Consider the following 23,352-nt stretch of genomic DNA (forward strand, 5'->3'; position numbering starts at 1 on the left):
CTTGCCCCACACTCCCTCATCAGTTACGAAGTTTTCATTGGAGACTAAGGTTTCTAAGAGCTAAAATTCTGCTAAGTGTACTAAAGACTGATGGAAATAAGGAAAGCAATTCCATATGTAGAAAAGTAGGAGATATGTAAGAAAGATTAAAGAATGGAAATACATTTTTTTGTTGAAGGTAAAAGAAAGTAATTTTGTCCTAAATGAGCCTGGTTGTTGGCAGAGAAATGGCTTGGGACAAAATCTGAATGCAAAGGAAAGTTGTAGAAGGTTCGTGAAGGGAAATCTTTGGAAAGGAATTTTATGTGTGGTCAGGATGGACTAACGTTGAAATGAATAGATTTTAAAAGTACACTGGTATAAGATTCAAATTCTGCTTTTCTCTGTGTTCAAGAGACTAAGTTTTCTTGGACTGTTGATCTGCTCTTGATAAGAAAATGTAAACAAAGTTGTTCGTTTTTTTTCTCTTTTGTCTGCTGGGAAAACCAAAGCTTATGTTTTGTCTTTTTCAGGTCTTTATTTAGTTAAAACTTCTCAATGTTAAAGGAGCTAAGTTTTGCTAATAACCATATAACTCTATTGGACAAGCTATTATAGAATGTCCACATGCCACTTTAAAACAAATGCTTCACAGGTGCACCTGGGTGATTCGATCAGTTAAACGTTCAATTTCAGCTCAGGTCATGATCTCATGGTTTGTGGGTTCGAGCCCCATGTCTGTCTCTGTGCTGACAGCTAGGAGCCTATAGCCTGCTTTGGATTCTGTGTCTCCCTCTCTCTGACCCTCCTATACTTACACTCTGTCTCTCCCTCTCTCTTTCTCTCAAAATAAATAAACATTAAATTAAAAAAAAAAAAACTGCTTCACAAACAAAAAAGGGTGAAACTGCACAATGACCCCCCACCTTGGAATTCACTGTATAAAGCCTTACACACTCTAAATTTTTTAAATTGTGATTCCCATGGCCTCACAGCTGCTGAATGGCATTTTGCGCCACATCTCCTGGCTCAAGTATCAGAGCCTAAGTGCTACTTAAAGATACACGAGGCAATAATTCATGGAAAGGACCCTATGAACTGATAACATGGGGATGGGGACATGCATGTGTTCTCCCATCAGGACCACACTGGGCACGTGCCCATCTGATCAAACCATACCATGATTTAGAAGGATCAGCCTTTCAACCCGCTTCCTCAGATGGCCGATTTGTCTTTGTAAGGGGAGACCATGCCCACAAACGACCAAGGCAAATGATGTCACCTGGGAACAACTTAAGAAGCTTGATCAACATGTCAGTGAGGTCATAGGCTGTGTCTGAGTGCCACCAACCCCAGAAAACAGGTTTTTAGCATATTTAGCTGTAGTTTCTCAAAACTCGGCTAACGTAATGATTTGCTGAATCTTTTTCTTTATCCGGACCACTACTGCTTTTTCATCACTGTATTGGGTTCATATCATAGACCCCCCTTTCTTTCAGCTGTTTACATGGTGGGATGCAGACCGTCCACTAACCAGTAATGATTCTTTTTGGACTGGAGGCATCTGGCTTCTGCCAAAAGGCCCTCTTACTAAATGGAGAGATTGGTTAAAGCTGAATACTTCTGTTCCTTTTGTGTCCTTAATGAAGTTTTGGGATGATGGTAGGGTGGTCTGGAGCTGACGGCCAAGAAAGAATTCTTGAAGTCTTTGGTGCAAAAAGTGATTTTATTAAAGCACGGGGACAGGACCCGTGGGCAGAAGAGCTGCGTGGGGTCATGATGGGTAACTCATTACATACCCTCAGGTTGGGCGGGGGTCAGGGATAGAGTAAGTCTCTGAGGAATCTTGGAAGCAAGGTTTCCAGGACTTTGAGGGGCTAGCTGTTGCTAGGGAAACTCCATTTATTACTGTTTAGTAAAACCTCAGTCATGAGACCCTTCAGATGTGTATTGGGGGCCATAAGCTTGGAGTATGATTGCCAGCATCTATCTTGGGGCAGTTGAGATAAAGGAAGTTTCTAAAGGAATTTTTATATGTCAAAGTAGACTTACGGGATCCTGGATGTCAGGATAATGTTAAGCTAAGATTCCCTTTTACCCCTAGCAAGTGTCATCATTGAGGCAGCTGAGCTCCTAGAGGGAAGTCACTCTGCCAGTTTCAAGGACTTGTCAATGGGCTGTAGGCAGTAAAGAAATTTAATTTTTCATTTGTCTTAGTCTCCCACATCACCATGGCAAGTACTTAAACCTCTTTTCTCTGTTCTTGAGTAGCCAGGAGTGTCCAAGGAATATCACACATAATCCACCTAGGGGTGGATGGGGTGATGTTAGCCTGTGCTTTGCTGTCAGCTTGCCCCACATCATCATCACATTTCCCTCCTTTTTGTGTAACCTGGATGTTTGAAAACCTTCTGGATGTTTAAAAATCACAGCACAGATGTATCTTCACCACGTGCCTAAAACACAGGACCACAAGGCAAATTTGACATTCATTTCAGTAGCCTCCTTCGCTACATCCACCTCCACCAAGGAGTCTCATCCACTCCTCCCCACTGATCATTGCCACATAAAGAAGATATGGTCCCCTTGTGGCTCTTCAGTCATCTAGCAGCCCTGCCGGACCTCCCTTGCCCATAAAGAGGATTTTTTTCAAAATCTTACTCTCATTAACTAGGGTCCTAAAGGACACAACCTCAGTGGGCAAACCAATTGGGTTTTCAGAACCTCGCAACTTCTCCATCCTTTGCACTGATGGTGGACTTTCAGGGCCAACATTAAGAATTGAAAACAAGTTCACATAACCTGTGGCATCACAACTTACAGCGTCTTAGCCTTCCCGTTTTGTTATGCCATCTCCCTCACAGGCATTTTGCTAATAGTAATGGTACCTTTCATATGAATCTCACACAGATTGTCTCAGACAGCGTCATGATCTGTACACCTCATCCCTATGTTTTCATAATTTCCACTAAGCCGGTTAATACAAGATTCGACAACCCATATTGTTTTTGAAGTACCTCCTCTGGCTTGGTACACAGCCTGTAGCAGCCATTATAACATCACCAAACTTTCTGTCTTGCCTATGTTTATCTTAAAAGGATAGCCTCAAATTTGGTTGCCGGTAAATCTAACAGGGCCCTGGGAAGGGTGCAACGGTATTGCTGAATTAGCCCAAGCCATTTCTAAGTGGAGACCTAAAAGATTTGTTGGATGGCTCATTGCCTTCCTTATCTCATCGGTTGTCATCTTAACCATAGCCTCTGTTGCCTAGGTCTCCCTGACAAAGTTTATCCACAATGCTAAAGTAGTCAATCACGTAATGACTGATATCACCAAGGCAATGACTACTCAAAGGCAGGTTGCTAACAGTATTAGGCAGAGACAACAAGCTGCTGAAGCAGCTCTCGAATGCATGGGGGACCACCAACAGGCACTTGTTGATCATCAAAGTATACAATGTGACCAGCGACATGACAAAATTTGTGTCACTCCCTTACAATATAATATGTCTCAACACTCCTGGGAGTTAGTGAAAAAACACCTGCAAGGAGCTTCTTCCCCCAATTTACAATCTGAGATTAATGCTCTGTCTTCCCAGCTGCATCAAAACCATTAGATATTCAACAGGAAACACAGATACAAGTTGAACAGGAGTTATCTGACAATGTGAAATGGTTAAATCCAACCAACTGGTTCCATGACCTCAATTTATTTGGATTATTGGAGCTCTCCGCTTATTAATCTTTTTTGTCTTTCTCATAGCCCTGTGAATGATCTACACCTTAGTGGCCTCCTCATGACATCGTGAACAATGACTGGTTACCCTCCTCAACTTCCATTTGTTTGAGGCCTCTTCAAACAAAAAGTACAGGGATACTCGATAATCCTTTAGCATTTTATCTATGCAAGCCTTTATCAGCAGTGTATATGAGTTAATTTGTGTACGGTTATAAAGATCCCATGGTTCTCCAAAATAAAAATAGTTCTAGGATGTTTTTTTTTCCGATTACTATATGCTTACTGTAAAAAAAAAAAAATTCCACAATAAAGAAGAGGAGGGAAGTAAAGAAAAAATCTAAACTGCCACCATTCAGAGAGATTAACACTGAAAACAAGTTTCTTTCTTAACACACATGCGTACTTTTCAAGGACACCATGGCAAAGACCAGGGTAAGAACAGGAAAGACTCAGCCAAGTTGTAAGCCTTCTTGAAAAGAAGCAGAGGCTTGCATTTGCTCCTTGCTAAAAGTTCCTGTTCTGAGCAAACCCTCTTCTGTGGGCTTTTGTTGTGGAGACCTTTTTGTTTGTGGAAATTAAGAAGTGTTGAGGGTTGTAGCTCAGAAGAGCTAATTTGCCTGGCATAATAATGTAAAAAGAGTCTCTAAGGGCAGACATTCCCTTTTGCTTGTTATTTTCAAGAAATTAGAGAAAAAATTGATTAGTTCTTTTCAATACCAAGATAATGTTGCTTATTCTTGGGAGTTGTATGTGTGCAATGGGGATTGCTCAAGCAATCACAAAATGTCACTAAATTTCCTTGTTTGCAAGGTCGCATTTTTCTTGTTCTGGTGTTCAAAACTCAGACAATCTAGCTCACAGAGACTCAGAAGAAGGTGGGAAGCAGTCCCAGGCCTGCATCTCACCTCAAGCTGCAGGAATGTCTCACTGTTGACTACCTTGATCAAAAGGTTACCTCTGAGCCCTAGACAAGAAGTCTTAGGTCAATATAATGGAAAGAAATGCTGGTACCAATTAGGCAGCCTGGACACAATTGAGATTATTTATGAGTATTTTGTGAGGTTATCGGGGGTGGGCAATACATTCACCTCAGAGTTCTATAATGTTTCCTTTTAAGAGTTTCCATCAAAAATAATCACCCCCAAACCTGTTCCATTCTCCACATCTCTTGGTTTTCTAAAACACTATTGTTTCTAAAACCAGATCACACCCCAACTACAGCTAAAAAAACAAACAAAAACACCCTTCTATAACTTCTCATTCGATTCGTGATAAAATCCAAATCATTGGCAGAAGCCAGAAAGTTCTCCCTGATCTGCCTCTTACTGCTGTCTCTGTCGTGAAAGCACTATTTGGATTCTAAATTCCATGAGAACCAGGTATCTTGTTTCCTACCAGCCATACTTGAAGACCATCTCTGTAGAGAGAGACAACGTGCAGTGGCTCTTTCTCTATTTTGTTTCCAACTTCACAGCTGGGTATGAGACAGAGAAGCTGAAGAGACCCCATGGGGAAAAAAACAAAAAAAGCCATTTTTTTTTCCTTTGCTTCTTTTCCAGTTTCTATTCTTGCTAGGACCTGCACCCACATTCTACTCTACACATGCCTTGTAATGCAAATAGCCTATGTTCTCCTTTGTTTTTTTAAAGTAGGCTCTATGCCCAACGTGAGACTTGAACTCAAAACCCTGAGATCAATAGTCATATTCACTACAGACTGAGCCATCCAGGCTACATATGTCTTCCTTGTAAGGGACAAAGAGATAATAATATGTTTGGAGTCTCCCAGCACAATAAATCTAAGGAGTGATGAGGCAGGATCATCATAAACATTCTCTAAGACTACTGACTCCAAACACCTTGGTGCCAAGACCCATGACTTCAGGGAATGAGTGACTTATGAAGGACACCCGGACTCTGTCCTGGTTCTGACCAGTTCCTAGATGCCTAAGAGGACACATGTACCTGACCATAATTGACAGTAAAAACCCCAGACCCCAAGCAAAGATGAGACTCATGCTCTTTTCCTTTCCTGGATACTCTGTCCGAATCTCTCTCTCTCCATATATATATCTATCTTCAATCAACTCTACTTTCACCTCCTGCTGACCCACATCTGATGTCCACCTTTCTCAAGCCAAGAACCCTCTGGGTCCTTGGACCCAGCCTGCCTGCAGCAGATATATGGTTCCTATTCTCCAATTCCCTTCACTTCCTTATTTGTTTTTTCACTTCAACACCAGTCTGATTCCAGCTCAGCAAAGACCTCACTGCTGTTGTAGGAAGCCATTTCAACCCGTGTCAGAATGGGGTAAGCATCCTCCATAAGTCCTCAGCCCCTGGTGCTTCCCTCCACCCAGACCTTCAACTGTCCCTGGGCTTGTCACCACCCCACAGCTCCTGCTTCTCTCAGCTTCTTGAGGGCAGCGTGTTTATCTCCTATTATTAAACTGAATACCCAGTGCAGACATTTAATATGTGTTAATATATTGGCTAGTTCATTAGATCCTCCCAAATCCTCTCTGGTTAAGGGGCTAGAAAAAGTTTTATTTGCTTCATTCAGTAAATAGGCAGCTGCAACTAGTGAGGAACAGAACTTAAACTAAAATCTGAAATTGAGACCAGTGCTCTCTCTACTATTCTCTCTCTCTGCCCTCTCTTTGCCATGGTTACACACACACACACACACACACACACACACACCACTGTGAATGAATTCTAGGTCAAGTTAAGATGTTAGCCAGATATTCCAACCACTGTGCTGATATGACTCTAAACAAGTTTGAAAAGCATTTTGCAAGACATTTATGGAAGTAAGAGATATGTTTTTATTTAACCACCAGAACCTCCATAAAAATTGAGACTGTTATTTCTGGAGATTCCAGAATTTCCTTTGAAAGTATCCCCCCCTAACTCGAAAGAAAGTCTGATGCAGCCTCGTAAATATCTATGTTGTAATAGGTGCTGTGTCACTGAGAACCACTGAAACGGCAGGGTTAAGAGCACAAAAGTGGCGGCAAACCATATATGGTGAAACCCATTTCTTTAAACTTGTGATGAACTCAAGTTCTGCTTTCCATTTTCTCAAAGCTGAAATCAGCCACGCTTTGTCAAACTGAGAGAGACACACACGCATTCAGAACCTTCACTGGCTCCGGTTTCCAGCCTCCGAGGGCTCCATGCCAGACAGACTGAGCATGCGGGCCACACTTGCCATGACAGCCTGGATGGTTTCCTTAGTTTCCAGCTATGAAAACACAGCAATTAGTTTGCCAGGTATCGAAAATGAAGATTTCATCAAAGACTGTGTTCGATTTCATAACAAGTTCCGATCAGAAGTGAATCCAACAGCCAGTGATATGCTATACATGGTAAGGAAAATATCAGTATTCGTGATAGAAGTAAGCTAACGTGTGTTGATTTTAGAGGTCAGTCCTTGCTAATCCTAAATGCCTTTTTGTTCCATTGTGATTAACGTGTGCAGTAAATTCACCATCTGTGATCAAAACGAATCCGGTTTAGCTCTGTTGACTCATCTTTTCTAAGCAAGCTCAGCAAGTACATTTTACTCCTTTTAAATGCTTCCTTTCCTCTGGTCAGAAGATGTTACTTTTTTTTTTTTTTTTGTCCCTTTCTTCCCTGTTAATTTTTTGAGGGCTTTTTTTGTTTGTTTGTTTATCTCTAAGTTTACTTTTCTGTTGTTGCTGGCAGAGCATATTGACTTTCTCTGGAAGGCAGCATGGCATCTCAGGAAAGGATAGGATTTTGAATCAGTCAGGCATGGGTTTGAATGCCAGCTCTGTGGCTGTGAGCTGGTTTTTAATCTTTCTGAGCTCCTCAGGATAGGGGCTGTTGTGTTTATTAAATTATATATACGCTGTGAAACACAGCCTTAAGTATTCTGCACATAACAGGCCCTCAGTGAAATGCTGATCTGTGTCCCTCATTTAGATTCTAAATTCCACAAAACAAGATCATCAAGTTTCCCAGTGGCCTTATTCAACACTGGGAGACCACACGTACAGGGAGGACCCTTCTCTATTCAGTCATCGCCATTATCATGCCTCATTCCCCCCTTCAAATTCTCACTTTGCTCATTCCAGTTACATTTTTTGGTAACAGTTTTCATTCTTTTTGAAAGAAGCTTTATTCAGGAGGCCGGCCACCTGATGAGAAGGCAGACTCTGGTCCAAAAGCCAGCTCCACGGTTTCTGCCTAGCCAAGAAGGCTTTAAAGGGACTGGGCGTGGTTAATTAGGGAGGGGGTGCGGTGGCCTGTAACGTTTCCTGATTCGGGGTAGGTTCAGCGGTGCCTCTTTACAGCTTTCAGTGCCTGGCGGTTGAGCAAGAGGTCTAATTCCTGTCTGTGATGGGTGAGGGCTTTCTGTTCTCTCATTAACTGTATGATGCCACATAACCCTTTGGTCATCAGTTCCTCATCTTCCAGTGTCTGTACTGATCCCTCTCCAAATCTTTTTCCTCATTGTAATTGAAAGATCTTTACAAAACCCAATTTTCATTCTCGACCCTCCTACTGTTTAACGTTTCTTTTTGCAGACTTGGGACCCAGCACTAGCGCGAGTTGCACAAACATGGGCAAGAAACTGTCAGTTTGTACACAACGTTCAGCTGCATTCAAGCTACAAGCTGCATCCAAATTTCTCCTCTCTGGGAGAAAACATCTGGGCTGGGTCTCTATCCCTGTTTTCTGCATCTTCAGCCATCACAAACTGGTACGATGAAGTTCAATACTACGACTTCAGGACTCAGAAATGCACCAAAGTCTGTGGCCATTACACTCAGGTAAGTATCTGCCTGCTCCGTATTCTCTTGAAACTATCTCTTCAAAGGCAAAGAGAAAACTGGAATCTGGTGTTAAGAAAATATAGAGTAAGCTGGTGTGCCTGTACATGTCAGAGAGTAGAGCTTACAAGCTTACCTAAAAAAATAAAAAAATGGAGCAGACTTCAATAGCAGAGGGGGTGGTGCTTGAAGAGGTTAGTTATGTGTTTAAACGCAAAAGGTGAGGCTCACCAATCTGGACAGACTTTGAGTATTTTGGTAACAGCTGCCTGCCTGGGGCACTTTGTTCCATTTGTGAGCAATCAGAGGACTTTATGAGTGAATGGATTTTCAGGTATGCGTCCTCTATAAAATTTGAGGCAGTTGATTGGGGTCTATAAAATTGGGAGAAACAAGCCTCTCAGACAGAAGCATCAATTCCATAGCCTCCTATTCCTTCAAACATGAACCGAGAGCCTGTGATGGGTCACACAAGGAAGAGAAAAACAATGGTGAGGCCAACATGTAAACTTGTGTAAACCATTCTGTGGCTATTCTGCCCCCATTGAGATTTTTTTTTTTTTAACTCAGGTTGGTTTGGTTTCCTAACCCTAAGGCATGTTTGCAGAGTGATGTCAACAAGTCCCTAGGGTAGCATGTCTATTGTCTTACTATCCTGCCTCTTGATCCTGGTCACATTTCATTTATTTACTTTTCTTCCTGGCAGTCCTTGTCAAGCCAATAAGTAAGGGTGCTGAACCTATGTCTGACTGCTTCTTATATACAAAAATTCACTGAAGTGAGGTATGAGGGTACAAACATTTCTAACAAGGCAGTTAACTTGGAATAATAGGTGTTTTTAAAGAGCAAAATGTTGTTGGAAAAAGTCTCAGGGCAGCTCAGCCTCATAGAGCCTCTGATCGCTCTGGTGTTGTTACAGATGAAACAAGTTTGGCACAGATATTTACTATCATGATGTGAGGGGAAGGGCGGATTTCAGTGAAATTTTCATCTCTAGATTATTATAGGCAAGAATGAGCTATCAAACCACCAGCAATATTGGTCCCTTTCTTGAAAATATGAGTTAGGTTTCCCCTAGACTTATCCCATAAACAATTAATCTTGGCTTATGTTTACAAACAATTTTAACCAGAAAAGTGATTCCATCAGAATCCCACAAGTCCTAGAAGGCAAGAAAGCTAAATCCAGTTTGCCCACAAGCGGCACTGGTACCATTAACCATTGAACTGTTTAAATTTTTTTTTAAGTTTATTTATCTATTTTGAGAGAGAGAGACAGCATGAGCAGGGGAGGGGCAGAGAGAGAGAGAATCCCAAGCAGGCTCCACACTGTCAGCACAGCCTGATAGGGGCCTTAAACCCATGAAACCGTGAGATCATGATCTGACCTGAGATAAAGAGTCGAACACTTAACCGACTGAGCCACCCAGGCGCCCCAACATTGCACTGTTTAAGTCTCCAAAAATAATTGTCAGTTTGAGGGTACGGGCTCTCATTCAGTGTTTAAGCTTCTATCATATGCCAGGCACTGTGTAAGGCGCTCACTGATCATATGTTTTAGTGCAGATTCCTGCAAAACAGAGCCTGGAACAATAGCTTATGTCCTACTGCTTTATTTTTTTAATGTTTATTTATTTTGAGACAGAAAGCACACAAGTGGGGGGTGGGGCAGAGAGAGGGGGGAGAGAAAATCCCAAGCAGGGTCTCTCCTGTCAGCACAGAGACCCGTGTGGGGCTCTACTCATGAATCAAGAGACGGTGACCTGAGCCAAAATCAAGAGCGGGATGCTTAACCAACTGGGCCGCCCAGGTGCCCCAGTCCTAACACTTAATTGAGGAGTACAATCACCAAGAAGTAAAAGTGAGGAGAAATGGGGTGGTGCAAGGAATGAGGGACACAGATAGCAATGACCCCTGACCTTTAGGAATTGACCTTCTTTGGGGAGAGACCAATGTGTAAGTGGCTGTAATACAATGCATTGTTGGTGTAATTTGGAGAAACTGACAAGTTGCTATGTGAGCAAAGAGGGCAGAGCAACTTATCTGGCCAAAGGGAGGTATGGAGACATAGGAGTTATTCACACAGCAGGAGCCATATCACTTGGTTCTTGAAAACTAATGGAGAGCTTATCAAATGAAAAAGAAAAGGAGAAGAACTCCAGGCAAAACTGAAAAGGGGTACAAGGTAGACAGAGTGTACAAATGAGCCTTGTACTTCAGAAGCATGGCTAGTAGCTCACCACAACAAATATGCAAAGATCTAAAGACTGTCATATCGGCCACAGACTCCTGAACCATGCAGTTAAGACACTCCATGTCCATCCTTTCAGGGACTCAAAACAAGAGGAGGAAACTTGATTTTACATCCGTCACATAGACCTGAGATTTCAGAGATGGCCCTCCCCAAATTAGCTGGGCTTATTTGTAAATGTTCCCTTTCCATATAGGACAAAAAAAGGAGAGCTAACATTTCAGATATGAGAAAATTCATTTCCTTACATACAGGTATCAGAGCCCAAGCTGAGTGATCCCTAATCTGCTCTCGCAAAGAGACCACTACATTCTACCCCCAATTCTGAAAAGCAAGCCTTTTCCTGGAGAGGAAGTCCAGGGACCCGCTGGGTCTGACATAATGCATCCACAGCAACCATTTTTTAAAAAAAATATTTATTTATTTTTGAGAGACAGAGTGCAAGCAGGGGAGGGGCAGAAAGAGAGGGAGACACAGAATCCGAAGCAGGCTCCAGGGCCTAAGCTGTCAGCACAGAGCCAAATGGGAGGCTGGAACCCATGAACCATGAGATCACAACCAGAGGTTTAACCAACTGAGCCATCTAGGTGCCCCCGCAACAACCACTTTTAAGTGAGTGTGGTACTCAGCTCTCCATGGTTAAAGAAACCATTCAGGGGCGCCTGGGTGGCGTAGTCGGTTAAGCGTCCGACTTCAGCCAGGTCACGATCTCGCGGTCCGGGAGTTCGAGCCCCACGTCAGGCTCTGGGCTGATGGCTCGGAGCCTGGAGCCAGTTTCCGATTCTGTGTCTCCCTCTCTCTCTGCCCCTCCCCCGTTCATGCTCTGTCTCTCTCTGTCCCAAAAATAAATAAACGTTGAAAAAAATTAAAAAAAAAAAAAAAAAAGAAACCATTCAAATCTTATCACAAACCTGTCAGAGAACCACTATCATCCATAGATGAGACAACAGGCTCAGAGAAGTTAGGAAGTTGTTTTCCCACATCTTACGTGCCCACTTGTGTAGACCTAACCTCAGCTGGTCCACCTTAGACCTCCTGAAAACAAACCCTAGTCCCCCTGCATGGTCCCATTTCTGCTCCAACAAGATGAGAGAAACTATCATGAACCAGGAGAAACAAGTCAAACTAAAAGCATAAATATGCATTGGTGGGAAAGGAACTGTCCACCTAAAGAAGAAGGTGATTCTGGGGTGCCTGAATGGCTCAGTCTGTCTACAGCTCAGGTCATGATCTCAGTTCGTGAGATGGAGCCCCACTTGGGGCTCTGTGCTGTCAGCACAGAGCCTGCACGGGATCCTCTGTCTCCCTCTCTCTGCTCCTCTCCCCCCACTTCAAAAATAAATAAACATTAAAAAAAGAGAAGAAGGTGGTTCATAGAACCGCTACAGCAGATGATAAAAAACTTCAGTTCTCCTTAAAGAAGTTAGGGTTGAATGCTATCTCCGGTATTGAAGAAGTGAATATGTTCACAAACCAAGGAATGGCGATCCACTTCCACGAGCCTAAAGTTCAGGCATCTGGGGCAGTAAACACTTTCACATTCCAGGCCATACTGAGACCAAGCAGCTGACAGAAATTCTGCCCAGTATCTTAAACCAACTTGGTGCAGTCTGGCTAGTTTGGGAAGACCAGCTGAAGCTCTGCCCACACAGTCCGTGGACAGAAAAGCACCACTCGCTACCGGAGAGGAGGAGGAGAATGAAATTCTAGATCTTGTGGAGAATTTTGATGAAGCTTCCAAGAAGGAAGCAAACTGAACAGAGTCAACCTCTGAAGACAGAGCTTGAAGAAGTTACTGGGAGCTGCTGTTTTGTACTATGACTGCTTTTTAGAATTCTGTTCATGGATCTGATAAAATCTAGATCTCTAATATTTTTAAGCCCAAGCTCCTTGGACAGCGTAGCGTTTTTTAGTTTTTGCTTATACACAATTCATTCTTGGCAGCTAATTAAGCTGAAGAGGCCTGAGAATAAAGTTTGAAACAAGGTTAATAAAGTTTTTTTGCCAGGGTGCTTGGGTGGCTCAGTCGGTTGGGCGTCCGACTTCAGCTCAGGTCATGATCTCACAGTCTGTAAGTTTGAGCCCCGCGTCGAGCTCTGTGCTGACAGCTCAGAGCCTGGAGCTTGTTTCGGAGTCTGTGTGTGTGTCTCTCTCTCTCTGACCCTCCCCTGTTGATGCTCTGTCTCTCTCTGTCTCAAAAATAAACATTAAAAATAAAGGGTTTTTTTTACCTAGTTAAAAAAAAAAAAAAAAGAAGAAGAAGGATTTGTTTGCCCAGTGTCACAAAACTAATAAGAGGAAGAGCTGGGATCCAGATATCGGGTATGTTGTAAGGATTAAGTAATGGAATGTTTGTAAGTTATAATAAAGTGCTGCTACTTAGGCATTAAACAAAGGTTAGATCTCCTCCATGAGCTGGTTTTCCACCAATTATATAGGAAGAACACTTTGACAGCTTGGTTAAAGATGCCTTTACATTAAAATTTGATGTTTTCATCCTTGTAAGAAATCTTACTGGGAGATTCAAGACTACTCAGTTGCCATTGTAAATTCTTGCTAGAAATTACCTCAAGTGGCTATTATAATAGCCCACTTATCCTCATCTTCTATTAATAAAAAACAAGCTATTTTCAGATTTTGGCTGGTGAGGGGTGATTGTACAGAGTAAAGATAATAGATTTAGATCCAATCATTATCTCCTAAAGATGTGATATTTCTTGACACATGAGGTCCACACTTTAGCTTTGTCTTCACTAGAGATAGATTCGCACTAAGAATTTTGGTACATTAATATCGGAGATTAGATATTTTATTGCTGGCAGCTCACCTTTATAACATTTGGTAACAGAATGGTTTGACTTAAGTGTATGGGCGGGGCAGCAGTTTAGGTGTGGTAGTGCTGAGAATGCCCACTAGATGGCACCATTGATCGCATTTTTGGTTTTATCCCCACCTCCCCCACCAACTGCTAGCCGCTTATTTTTACACTGTTACAGACCAATAAAGTGGGACATGTTTCACAGTTTCTCTACCTGGTTTTATATATGTTGCAGCGTTACCAGACTCCTGATAATAGTGCCTGATAATGAGTCGGATGGACTCATACTGAGACTTGAAAGATGGTGGGAAGGGCGTGTTAACTCCAAAGGAGAGACATACCTGCCCCTAGTAGGTTCCCCAGATGTGCCGTTTTCGTTAGAAAGGCTTTTGTTAGAAAAGCAGGCTTTCCCTGCTTCTGCTAGAAGGGAAAACAGCATTTTGCTCAGGGCATGGATTGCCCTCATAGTACTTTGTGGTCAAGTAGAAGTACGTTCCAACTTCCACCAATAAAAATAGAGGCAATACTTCTTTAGTGATGTGTTAAACATGATGTTGCACGTAAAGTGCTTAACATTACTTTGGCACCAAGTAAATTCCCAATCATCAGCAGTTCTCATTATTTTTTTATAATTAGGTTGTTGTTGTTGTTGTTGTTGTTTTTTTACCATATTAGAAGAAATGAAAGCACACATTAGGAATATGCCTGAAACGAGAGCTTTCAAAGATTTTAAAACAAGAAAATTAGTAGAGAATAAAACATGAACATTTGCTGACTGCTTGCCATGTGCCAGCAGCTGTTCTAAGCACTTTCTTACTATCCCCTTTAAAATGTCAAAATAAGCCTTAGAGTTGAGAGCGTTATCCTCACTAAATAGTCGAGGAAGCGAAGGGCAAGGTCGCACAGTGAGTGGCCAAGCTGGAATATGAACTCAGTCTTTGTGGCCCCAGAGCCCACAAGTTGAAGCCAGAATCTGAGTGTCCATACAGGCTTTAAAAAAAATTTTTTTTAACGTTTTTTTTTTTTGTTGTTTGTTTTTTTATTTGAGAGACAGAGACAGAGTGCAAGCCGGGAGGGACAGAGAGAGAGGGAGACACAGAATCCAAAGCAGGCTCCAGGCTGTGAGCTGTCAGCACAGAGCCCATCGCGGGGCTCCAACTCACAGACCACGAGATCATGACCTGAGCCGAAGTCCGATTCTTTTTGTTTTTTTAAATGTTTATTTTTGAGAGAGAGGCAGAGTGCAAGTGGAAGAAGGGCAGAGAGAGGGAGACACAGAATCTGAAGCAGGGTCCAGGCCTTGAGCTGTCAGCACAGAGCCCGATGTGGGGGCTTGAACCCATGAACTGTGAGATCATGACCTGAGCTGAAGTCAGATGCTTAGCTGAGCCACCCAAGCGCCCTGCCAATGTCCATAAAGCTTTTAACAAGAGACCATCTTGAATGGATAACTAAACTGTGGGACATCCATGCAATCAAGAAGTGAACCCAACAGTATGAATGGGTCTCAAATACTTATGCTCGGTGAAAGATGCCAGAGTGAAAAAAACCTTTTAAACTGACCCCATTTATATAAAATTCTGGGAAAAAGCAAAAGTAAAGAAACAGAGAACAGATTAGTGATTGTCAGGGGGTGGGGGTAGGAGCCAACCGCAAAGGAACACAAGGGAACTTTCTGGGGTGATGGAAATATTCTAGGTCTTGAATATGGCGGTGGCTACACAACTATGTTTTTATCAAAATTCATGGAACTGTACACCTAAAAAGGATGGATTTTATTGTGTTAATTACAACTTGACTTTAAAGGAGAAAACACCAATGAAAACAAAATGGTAACTAACATTGCATGCCCTTGGAAAAAAAGAGACTGGAAAAGAAAAGTAAAAGACAGTAAAACAAAAGAAACAGCATTAAAGGTGTGTGTGTGGGAAGCCCAAAGATATAGAATACTTGGAGAAAGTGCTCAAAGACCAAAGGATAAAAAATAAATATAAAATGATTGATAGTGGTGATAGTAAAAGGAATACAGACAACATTGCACCCAATTAGCATGCATATTAATCACCTGAGGAACTTGTTAAAATACAGATTTTGTTCTTTTTTATGGCTAAGTAATATTCCTATATATGTAATACATTTTCCTGAAGAAGAAATTCTGGTATTTGCAACAACATGGATGGACCTAGAGGGTATTAGGGTAGTGAAATAAGTCAGGCCAAGAAAGGCAAATACCATATGGTCTCACATATATGTGGAATCCAAACAAGAAACAAACTCTTGAAAGACAGAAAAGACTACTGGTTGTTGGGATGGGGTGGGGAGACAAAATGAGTAAATGTGGTCAAAAGCTCAAACTTACAGTTATAAAATAACTAAGTCCTGGGGATGTAAAGTACAGCATGTCAACTATAGTTAACACTGTATTGTATATTTGAGAGTTCCTAAGAGAGTAAATCTTAAAAGTTCTCATCACAAGAAAAAAAATTTGTAACTATATGGTGATGGATGTGTCAAATAACAAAAGTTCAACCAAGTAAATTTTAAAGATCTAATTGGTTTTATGAACTAATCCATGAATCAAGTAGCATCCCATCTAGCAAGTAGAGGGGAGCTCTAAAGGGTTATAGAAAGGGAAAAGTGTTTTTAAAATATATATATATATATATATATATATATATATATATATATTTGTTGTTGTTTGTTTGTTTGTTTGTTTGTTTGTTTTTGGGGGTCGGGGGCAGGGAAGAGAGTGAGGAGGAGAGAGACCCCCAAGCAGGCTTGCATCAGTGCAGAGCTCGACGTGGGGCTCGATCCCACAAACCGTGAGATCATGACCTGAGCCAAAATCAAGAGTTGGATGCTCAACTGACTGAGCCACCCCGGCACCCAAAGGAGTGCATTTAATTGCTGGCTTATCTCTAGTGTCTAGATACTAGCTCTTTAAACAGCTTTTTTCTTTAGGCTCCATTGACACCAAACACTCTTGGTTAAGACGAGCTATGTAATTTGCGGGGCCTAGTGCAAAATGAAAATGTAAAGTCCCTTGTTCAAAAGTCAGGGGGCAAATGCCACTAAATGTGGGAAAATAGGTGACAATGTTGAACTAAATCAAGTATGGAGTCTTCCCACTGTGGGGCCCCTCTCCCTGAAGAAGCTGGCTCTGTTCTTGGTTTTCCTCCTGTGCCACTCACCACCCTTTTTCCATCTAGCCTTGATCTAGATAATAATCTAGAGATGGTCACATTCAGCAGCAAAGTCACTCTGCACTTGGACGTTTAATTAGGCGTCTCAAAGGGAATGGGACTTGAACGGAAGCCCTGTCCATACTCCCACCCACCCTGCTCCTTCCCTTCCCCCATCTCAGTAAATGTTACTCAGGCCCCAAATGTTCCCTCTCACCTCACACTCAAGGCAAAAGCAAATCCTTTCAGCTGTACCTAGAGCTAAAGCATGAACTTGATGGAGTCCCAGGAACCTGCGACCACCACCCAAGTGTGGGTCACCGTCTTCTCTTGCTTGCACCCCTGGAACAGCCTCCCAAATGCCCTCCCTCTTTCTTCCCTTGCTCTTCTCAGTCCATTTACTTCATGACAACCAAGTGATCTTTCTGACGCAAAAAGGAGCCTGTGCTCACTTGCTTACGAGATTCCCCACGACCTGCCCCTCTGCCTCCTTCCTCAATGCCAATGACTCTCCCCACTCACTGGATCCCAGCTCTGCCTGCTTCTTTCCACCACTGTCACCGCCGCGCCGTCCCACCTCAGGGCCTCTGTGCCACTGCTGTCTCCACACGGAAGGCTCTTCCTCCCACGTTGCGGTCTCCTGCGAGGTCATCCCCAGCGCTGCCCCCTGCAGGCCTCAGCTCCAAGGCCTCCTCCAGCGCCCCTTCTCTGGGCTCTCAGGATGGGCCCCTCACCCCAGCACTCTCTATTTTATTTTATTTCAAATGCCAAAATGATCTTAGTATCATTTATATGTTTATTTCACACACTCACACCCCAATAATAATTACAAGTCTTGTTTCTAACTGAGTTCTCAGCACCTAGGAGTCCCCTGGTAATAACTGCTCCACCTAAACAAGAGTGAACACACCTCACGACATTTATGAAGTCCTAATCATACTCCAATGTTCACTTTATTGTCTCTCTCTCTCGCTACAAATCCTTATTTCAGGTTGTGTGGGCAGCTAGTTACAAAGTGGGCTGTGCAGTACAGTATTGTTCCAGCGTTCATGGCACCGGTATTTCCCACGGAGCACTTTTCATATGCAACTACGGACCAGGGTAAGTACCCAAATCGATTCTTCTAAGAAAAACTTCTTAAATCTTTTTTAGAAGTATTAATCTTCATTACAGAAAATTAGGATAATAAAGAAAGGGTAAAAAAGAAAATTAATATCCCCTTAATTCCTCTAACCCAGAGATCTACTCCATTAACATCTGGTACATTTAAAAATATATATATACATGTGTGTTTGTGTGTCTGTGTGCACCCCTTACCAATGCTATATAAATACACACGCAACATATATGTTTAGAGTGGCAACACTAAAATGTTTGCAGGGACATAGATTAATTGGAAATGGTAATAACACCATGGAATAGGAGGACTGATGTTACTCTATTGGTTTATTAAAAACTTGGCATGTTTTACAGAATTTTCAAAGCAAAAATAAATTGAGAATTAAATTTCTCAATTTATGCAATTTATTTCATTTACTTCTGAAAGTTTTGTTTTTGAAACGGATACAATTTTTCTCCCTTTGGAAAACAGAGTAGACCCATGATATGCCACCTACCACCTTTCTTTTCTTTTCTTTCTTTCTTTTTTTTTTTTTCTTACCATTTATTCATTTTTGAGAGATAGAGACAAAGCATGAGTGGGGAAGGGGCAGAGAGAGGGGGACACAGAATCCAAAGCAGGCTCCAGGCTCTGAGCTGTCAGCACAGAGCCCAACGCGGGCTGGAACTCTTGAACTGCCAGATCACGACCTGAGCCAAAGTCGGACACTCAATGCTCAACCGACTGAGCCACCCAGGCGCCCCTCCCCCCACCTTTCTTTAAACTTCTATATGTATGCTTATGCATCATACACATTATTTAGAAAATGGATATCTTACTGGAAATGCACAGTTTCTACTTTTTACTTAAAATTATACCATGAGCATTTTCCACATCATTAAAATTTTAAACGTGATATCAATAATTATAAAAATGAGAGTACTGTTTCATGAAGATGATGCGAAAGGTGAAGAAGGAAGTCCCTGCCCCTCCCAAAGCCAAAGCAAAGGCTTTGAAGACCAAGAAAGTGGTGCTGAAAGACATTCACAGCACTTAAAAAAAGATCCACATGTCAGCTACCTTCCAATGGCCCAAGACACTGAGTCTCTGAATGCAGCCCAAATATCTTTGAATGAGTGCTCCCGGGAGAAACAAGCTTGACCACTATGTCATCATCAAGTTCCCCCAACTACCAAGTCGACCATGAAGAAAGTAGAAGACAAAACACTTGTGTTCATTGTGGTGCCACCAAGCATCAGATCAGACAGGCTGTGAAGAAGCTCTATGACATTGACATGGCCAAGGTCAACATCCTGATCAGGCCCAATGGAGAGAAGGCATATGTTTGACTGGCTCCTATGATGCTTTGGATGTTCCCAACAAAATTGCGATCATGTAATCTGAATCCAGCTGGTTAAATATAAATATAAATTTTTTCACCATAAAAAAAAATGAGAGTAATACTGATAAACTATTTACCATATGTTAAGCACTTTTCTAAGTGCTTCATACATATTAACTTACTTAATCTTCATGAAAAGTCTTGAGATGGGTCCTGTTACCACCCCTGTTTGGCAGATAAGAACACTGAGGCACTGATGGACTGAGTAGTCTACCAGGGTTCCACAGCTGGTGACACTATGTCATAGTGTCTGTGGACTGGACATAGTGTCTTTGTTACTGGACTGTGACCTGGGCTGTCTGGCTTCTGAGTCTGTGCTTTAGATGGTCACATGACAGCTCATCCTATTGAAGAAGTTAGATTGTTCTCTGCATTTTCTTTTAATATTAGATGAACAACCTTGAATATAAGTCTTCAGTCACATCTATTTCCCTACAATTTCTAGAAATAGTATACTAAGTAAAAGGTGTGAACATCTTTATGTTTTTAAAAGTGCTTATGGCCAAATTATTCTACACTATTATTATATCAATTTATACTTCTTCATTAGTACTGAATATTATAATTTTTTAGTATTTTCTAATTTGAAAGAAACTGTTATTTTATGTTTCTTTTGCATCTCTTTGACCACTGGTGATTATAATTTTTCACCTGATTGCCTATTTACATTCCTTCTTTTGTGAACCATATGGTCTGCTCATTTTTCTACCAGAGTGATTTTCTTAATGATTTATAGTAGTTTATATTTTAAAGCCATATTTTATATGGCTTTAACTCTTTGCCATATATACACCAATCTTTTTCTTTAATTTGTTGCCCTAGAATTATGTTTGGATTTTACCAATCTTTGGGATTCCAGAAGATTTGTTAGAGGAATCCTCTCTTTCTTTCCCTGAAGTAATGTTCTGAAGAAACGTTGGATAGTCTGATTGAGTGTAGGTGGGGTAAAAGGATTAAAAGCAGGTGTCATTCAGAAGAGAATAGCTTTGACCTAAAATCCCTAAGTCAGAAAACAAGGAAAACCTAGGAAAAACTAGCCAAATCCATTAAATCAATCAGTGGTGACTCTTCATGACATTTATATAGCTTAATGGTTACGATACAGGGTCTTGAGAACCCACCACCTTGGTTCACTTGACCTTGGACAAGTTACTTAACCTCTCTGAATCTGTTTCCTCTGTAAAAAATTGGGATAATAATAGCACCAGCTACTTATCAAGTAGCTATGAAAATTAAACAAGAAGGTTATGTAAAACACCAACTATATCTAATACCTGGCAATGGTATTACATTATTTGAGATTATTAGAGAAGTATTCATAGTTACTATTGTTGTTATAATAAAAAGGCACAAATGGAAATCCTCCTGGTTTAGCCTGACTATTTGCCTTTTAGTGTTATAAACAAGAAGTTGTAAAGCTTATAACCAGTTTTAATGCTTCTATAGAGTTAACATTTATTCATACAAATAAGTGGATTCATACAATCATCCAACAAATATTTGTTTACTGAGATGCAAAGGAGAACCAGCCAGACACAGTCCCTGCTTTTATGGAATTTCTATTTCTATGGAATATCTATGGGGCAGATAGACAATAAACTGCATTATGATAGGAGTAATGAAGGAAATACAATATGATACTGTAATCAACACTATCAATTGGCAGGACCCTTTGTTGGATAAAATGATGTATTTAAGCACAGGCATGAAGATTAGAAAGGAACCAGACTCGTGAAGAACTTCAGGAACAGATGTCTGCTGCAGAAAACACCTGAAAAGCTTCTGTGGAAAGGATGCAAAAACAGGTCAGGGTGCTTGCATCACTGAATCAGATGAAACAGGGAAGGAGGCAGTTCAGCCCTTGCAAGGCAGTGTGGGCCATGGTAAATTTAACTTTATTCACATCCCAAGAGGAATCATCCAAGTATTTTCAGCAAGGGAGTGACAAGACCTGCCTTACATTTGGAGATCACTCTGAATGACATGTGGGAAATGGATTGGAGGGCATAAGGGAGGAGCACAGAGACCAGTTAGGGATGTCCTCATTATCTTCTGCCTTCTCAGCTTGTTTTCCTCCTTCCATGTACAAAAAGTCACATAATTAGCCCACATAATTCTAGGAAGTCCAGTATCCTCTCGATACTTCTGAGATTTCCTAAGAGTGGGATGCAGGGTGCTTAATTCTCCAGTCACCTGTAACTCAATCTCTGGAGTCATTCATTGCCCAGACCGGTTTTGGCCCCTCCTCCTAGCTGCTTCGGGTCATTCTGATTTGCATTTTTCACATACACAACTCTCTCTTCAAGTCCCTGGGCCCCTCTGAGCAAGGCTATCTTGTGATTAGTGGGAGAAAGGATTACAGCACAGAAGAGGAAATGACAACCTTGACTATCTAGTATCTACAGGGTACGAATATACCCTTTGAGAACCCCTACTCATATTTATCTTTTTCTTTAAAGATCTTCTCTCAGGGGGCCTGGCTGCTCAGTCAGTAGAGCATGTGACCCAGGGTCCTGAGTTCGGGTCCCATGTTGGCCAAAGAGATTACTCAAAAAAAAAAAAAAAAAAAAAAAAAGTCTTTTCCTCAGTCCCAGGGCCCCAACCCTTTCTCCCTCAGGCTGCCAGGGGAAACAGTAAAACTTCCTGCTTCTTTATGGACAGAATACATCAGGGCCCTTTGTGTCAGTTGTTTCTATCCAGACAAATCCAGGCCTTTCCAATAGCATGTTTCTCTCAGGATGAATTGTGCCATTTCCCTAGAATTCACAACTGCTTTTTGTTTTTAGCCAGTTTTTGAAGTAGTAATTTCTCCCTCTGTATAGTTTTCACAATTCAACAAAGAATGAAATAGGATAAATGATTTTATTCTAGAACTTGCCCTCTCAAAGAGTATGGTGCTCTTTAACAATGAAAATATCCCCAGGTTAATGTGCACTTTGGGCAATTATTATCAGAATCACTATATTCCTTTGACTGTTTCCCACAGTGTAAAGCAAGCATGAGGATAAACAGAGTTTCTAAAACAACCTAAATTAATTTGGAGCCAAATAAGATTAGAACACATATTTTGGGTTGGAAAGGAGGTGTTAATGAAAGTAATGTGTCCTTAACTTTGGTTTAAGGACAAACCTTTTTTGTTTCTAAAAAAAGTTTCTAAAGTATTAGGGGAGGGGAGTTGAGTCCATGAACTTGGATTAGAAAAGTTACATCTTTATTTTCACTAAGCTCTACTGAAACTATTTTGGGGTGCCTGGGTGGCTCAGTCAGTTAAGTGTCCAACTTCAGCTCAGGTCATGATCTCACAGGTCGTGGGTTCAGGCCCTGCATCCGGCTCTGTGCTGACAGCTGTGAGCCTGGAGCCTGCTTCAAATTCTGTCTTCCTCTCTCCCTCCCCGTCCCCTGCTCATGCTCTCTCTCTCTCTCTCTCTCTCTCTCTCTCTCTCTGCTCATGCTCTCTCTCTCTCTCTCTCTCTCTCTCTGCTCATGCTCTCTCTCTCTCTCTCTCTCTCAAAAATAAAAAACAATAAACATTAAAAAAAACATTTCATTGTGAATTAAGACAACACTTCAGTCGTATCAGCAGTGTGTATGACTTTGTTAGTACTACTTCTATCTTTGTAAATATCAGATATTTTCATATCACATTTTACTCGCAGCAGATAACTCAAAATATGGTCTTAATCTTCATTAAAGTTACTGATTATTAAACTTCTTGCTAGGTCTTATTTAATACTTAATAGTGAAGCACATATTGTTCCATCACAAACTATGGAGGCTTGCTAAACTGAGAAGAGCAAATGTGGGTCATGTTACCTTAGGATGGACAGTGTTTTGGATGGTGGTGTATACAGGCCAGATGGTAGGTAGAGGGAGTGTTGCCCTGGAGTCAGACAAATCTAGGTTTTATTGTGACTCAGATATGTGTATACTGTAATTTTTGTTAAGTTAATTTCTTAGAGCTTTAGTTTCCTTATGTGTCAAATAAAGAAAACTTCCAGAATTGTAATAATTAAAGGAAATGATGTAGGTGAAGACACAGGTTCACAGACATAGTCCCATGGAGGGAACTCTGCAAATTATGAA

General features: G+C 41.4%; 1 protein-coding gene and 1 pseudogene across 3 annotated transcripts in view; both read left to right on the forward strand.

Moving 5' to 3' along the window:
- GLIPR1 (GLI pathogenesis related 1) overlaps nt 1-23,352 on the forward strand; it is a 29,790-nt gene that overhangs the window by 3,213 nt on the left and 3,225 nt on the right. For all 3 annotated transcript variants that reach the window (XM_043561480.1, XM_043561478.1, XM_043561477.1), the window contains 3 exons: nt 6,807-7,087; nt 8,273-8,518; nt 17,760-17,869. In XM_043561480.1, the coding sequence (XP_043417415.1) occupies nt 6,896-7,087; nt 8,273-8,518; nt 17,760-17,869 (548 nt within the window). In that variant the 5' untranslated portion in view covers nt 6,807-6,895. The remainder of the gene's footprint in view (nt 1-6,806; nt 7,088-8,272; nt 8,519-17,759; nt 17,870-23,352) is intronic.
- On the forward strand, nt 11,657-12,819 carry LOC122472192 (annotated as a pseudogene).

The sequence above is a fragment of the Prionailurus bengalensis genome, chromosome B4 (genome assembly GCF_016509475.1).
Source record: "Prionailurus bengalensis isolate Pbe53 chromosome B4, Fcat_Pben_1.1_paternal_pri, whole genome shotgun sequence".
Classification (NCBI taxonomy): Eukaryota; Metazoa; Chordata; class Mammalia; order Carnivora; family Felidae; genus Prionailurus; species Prionailurus bengalensis.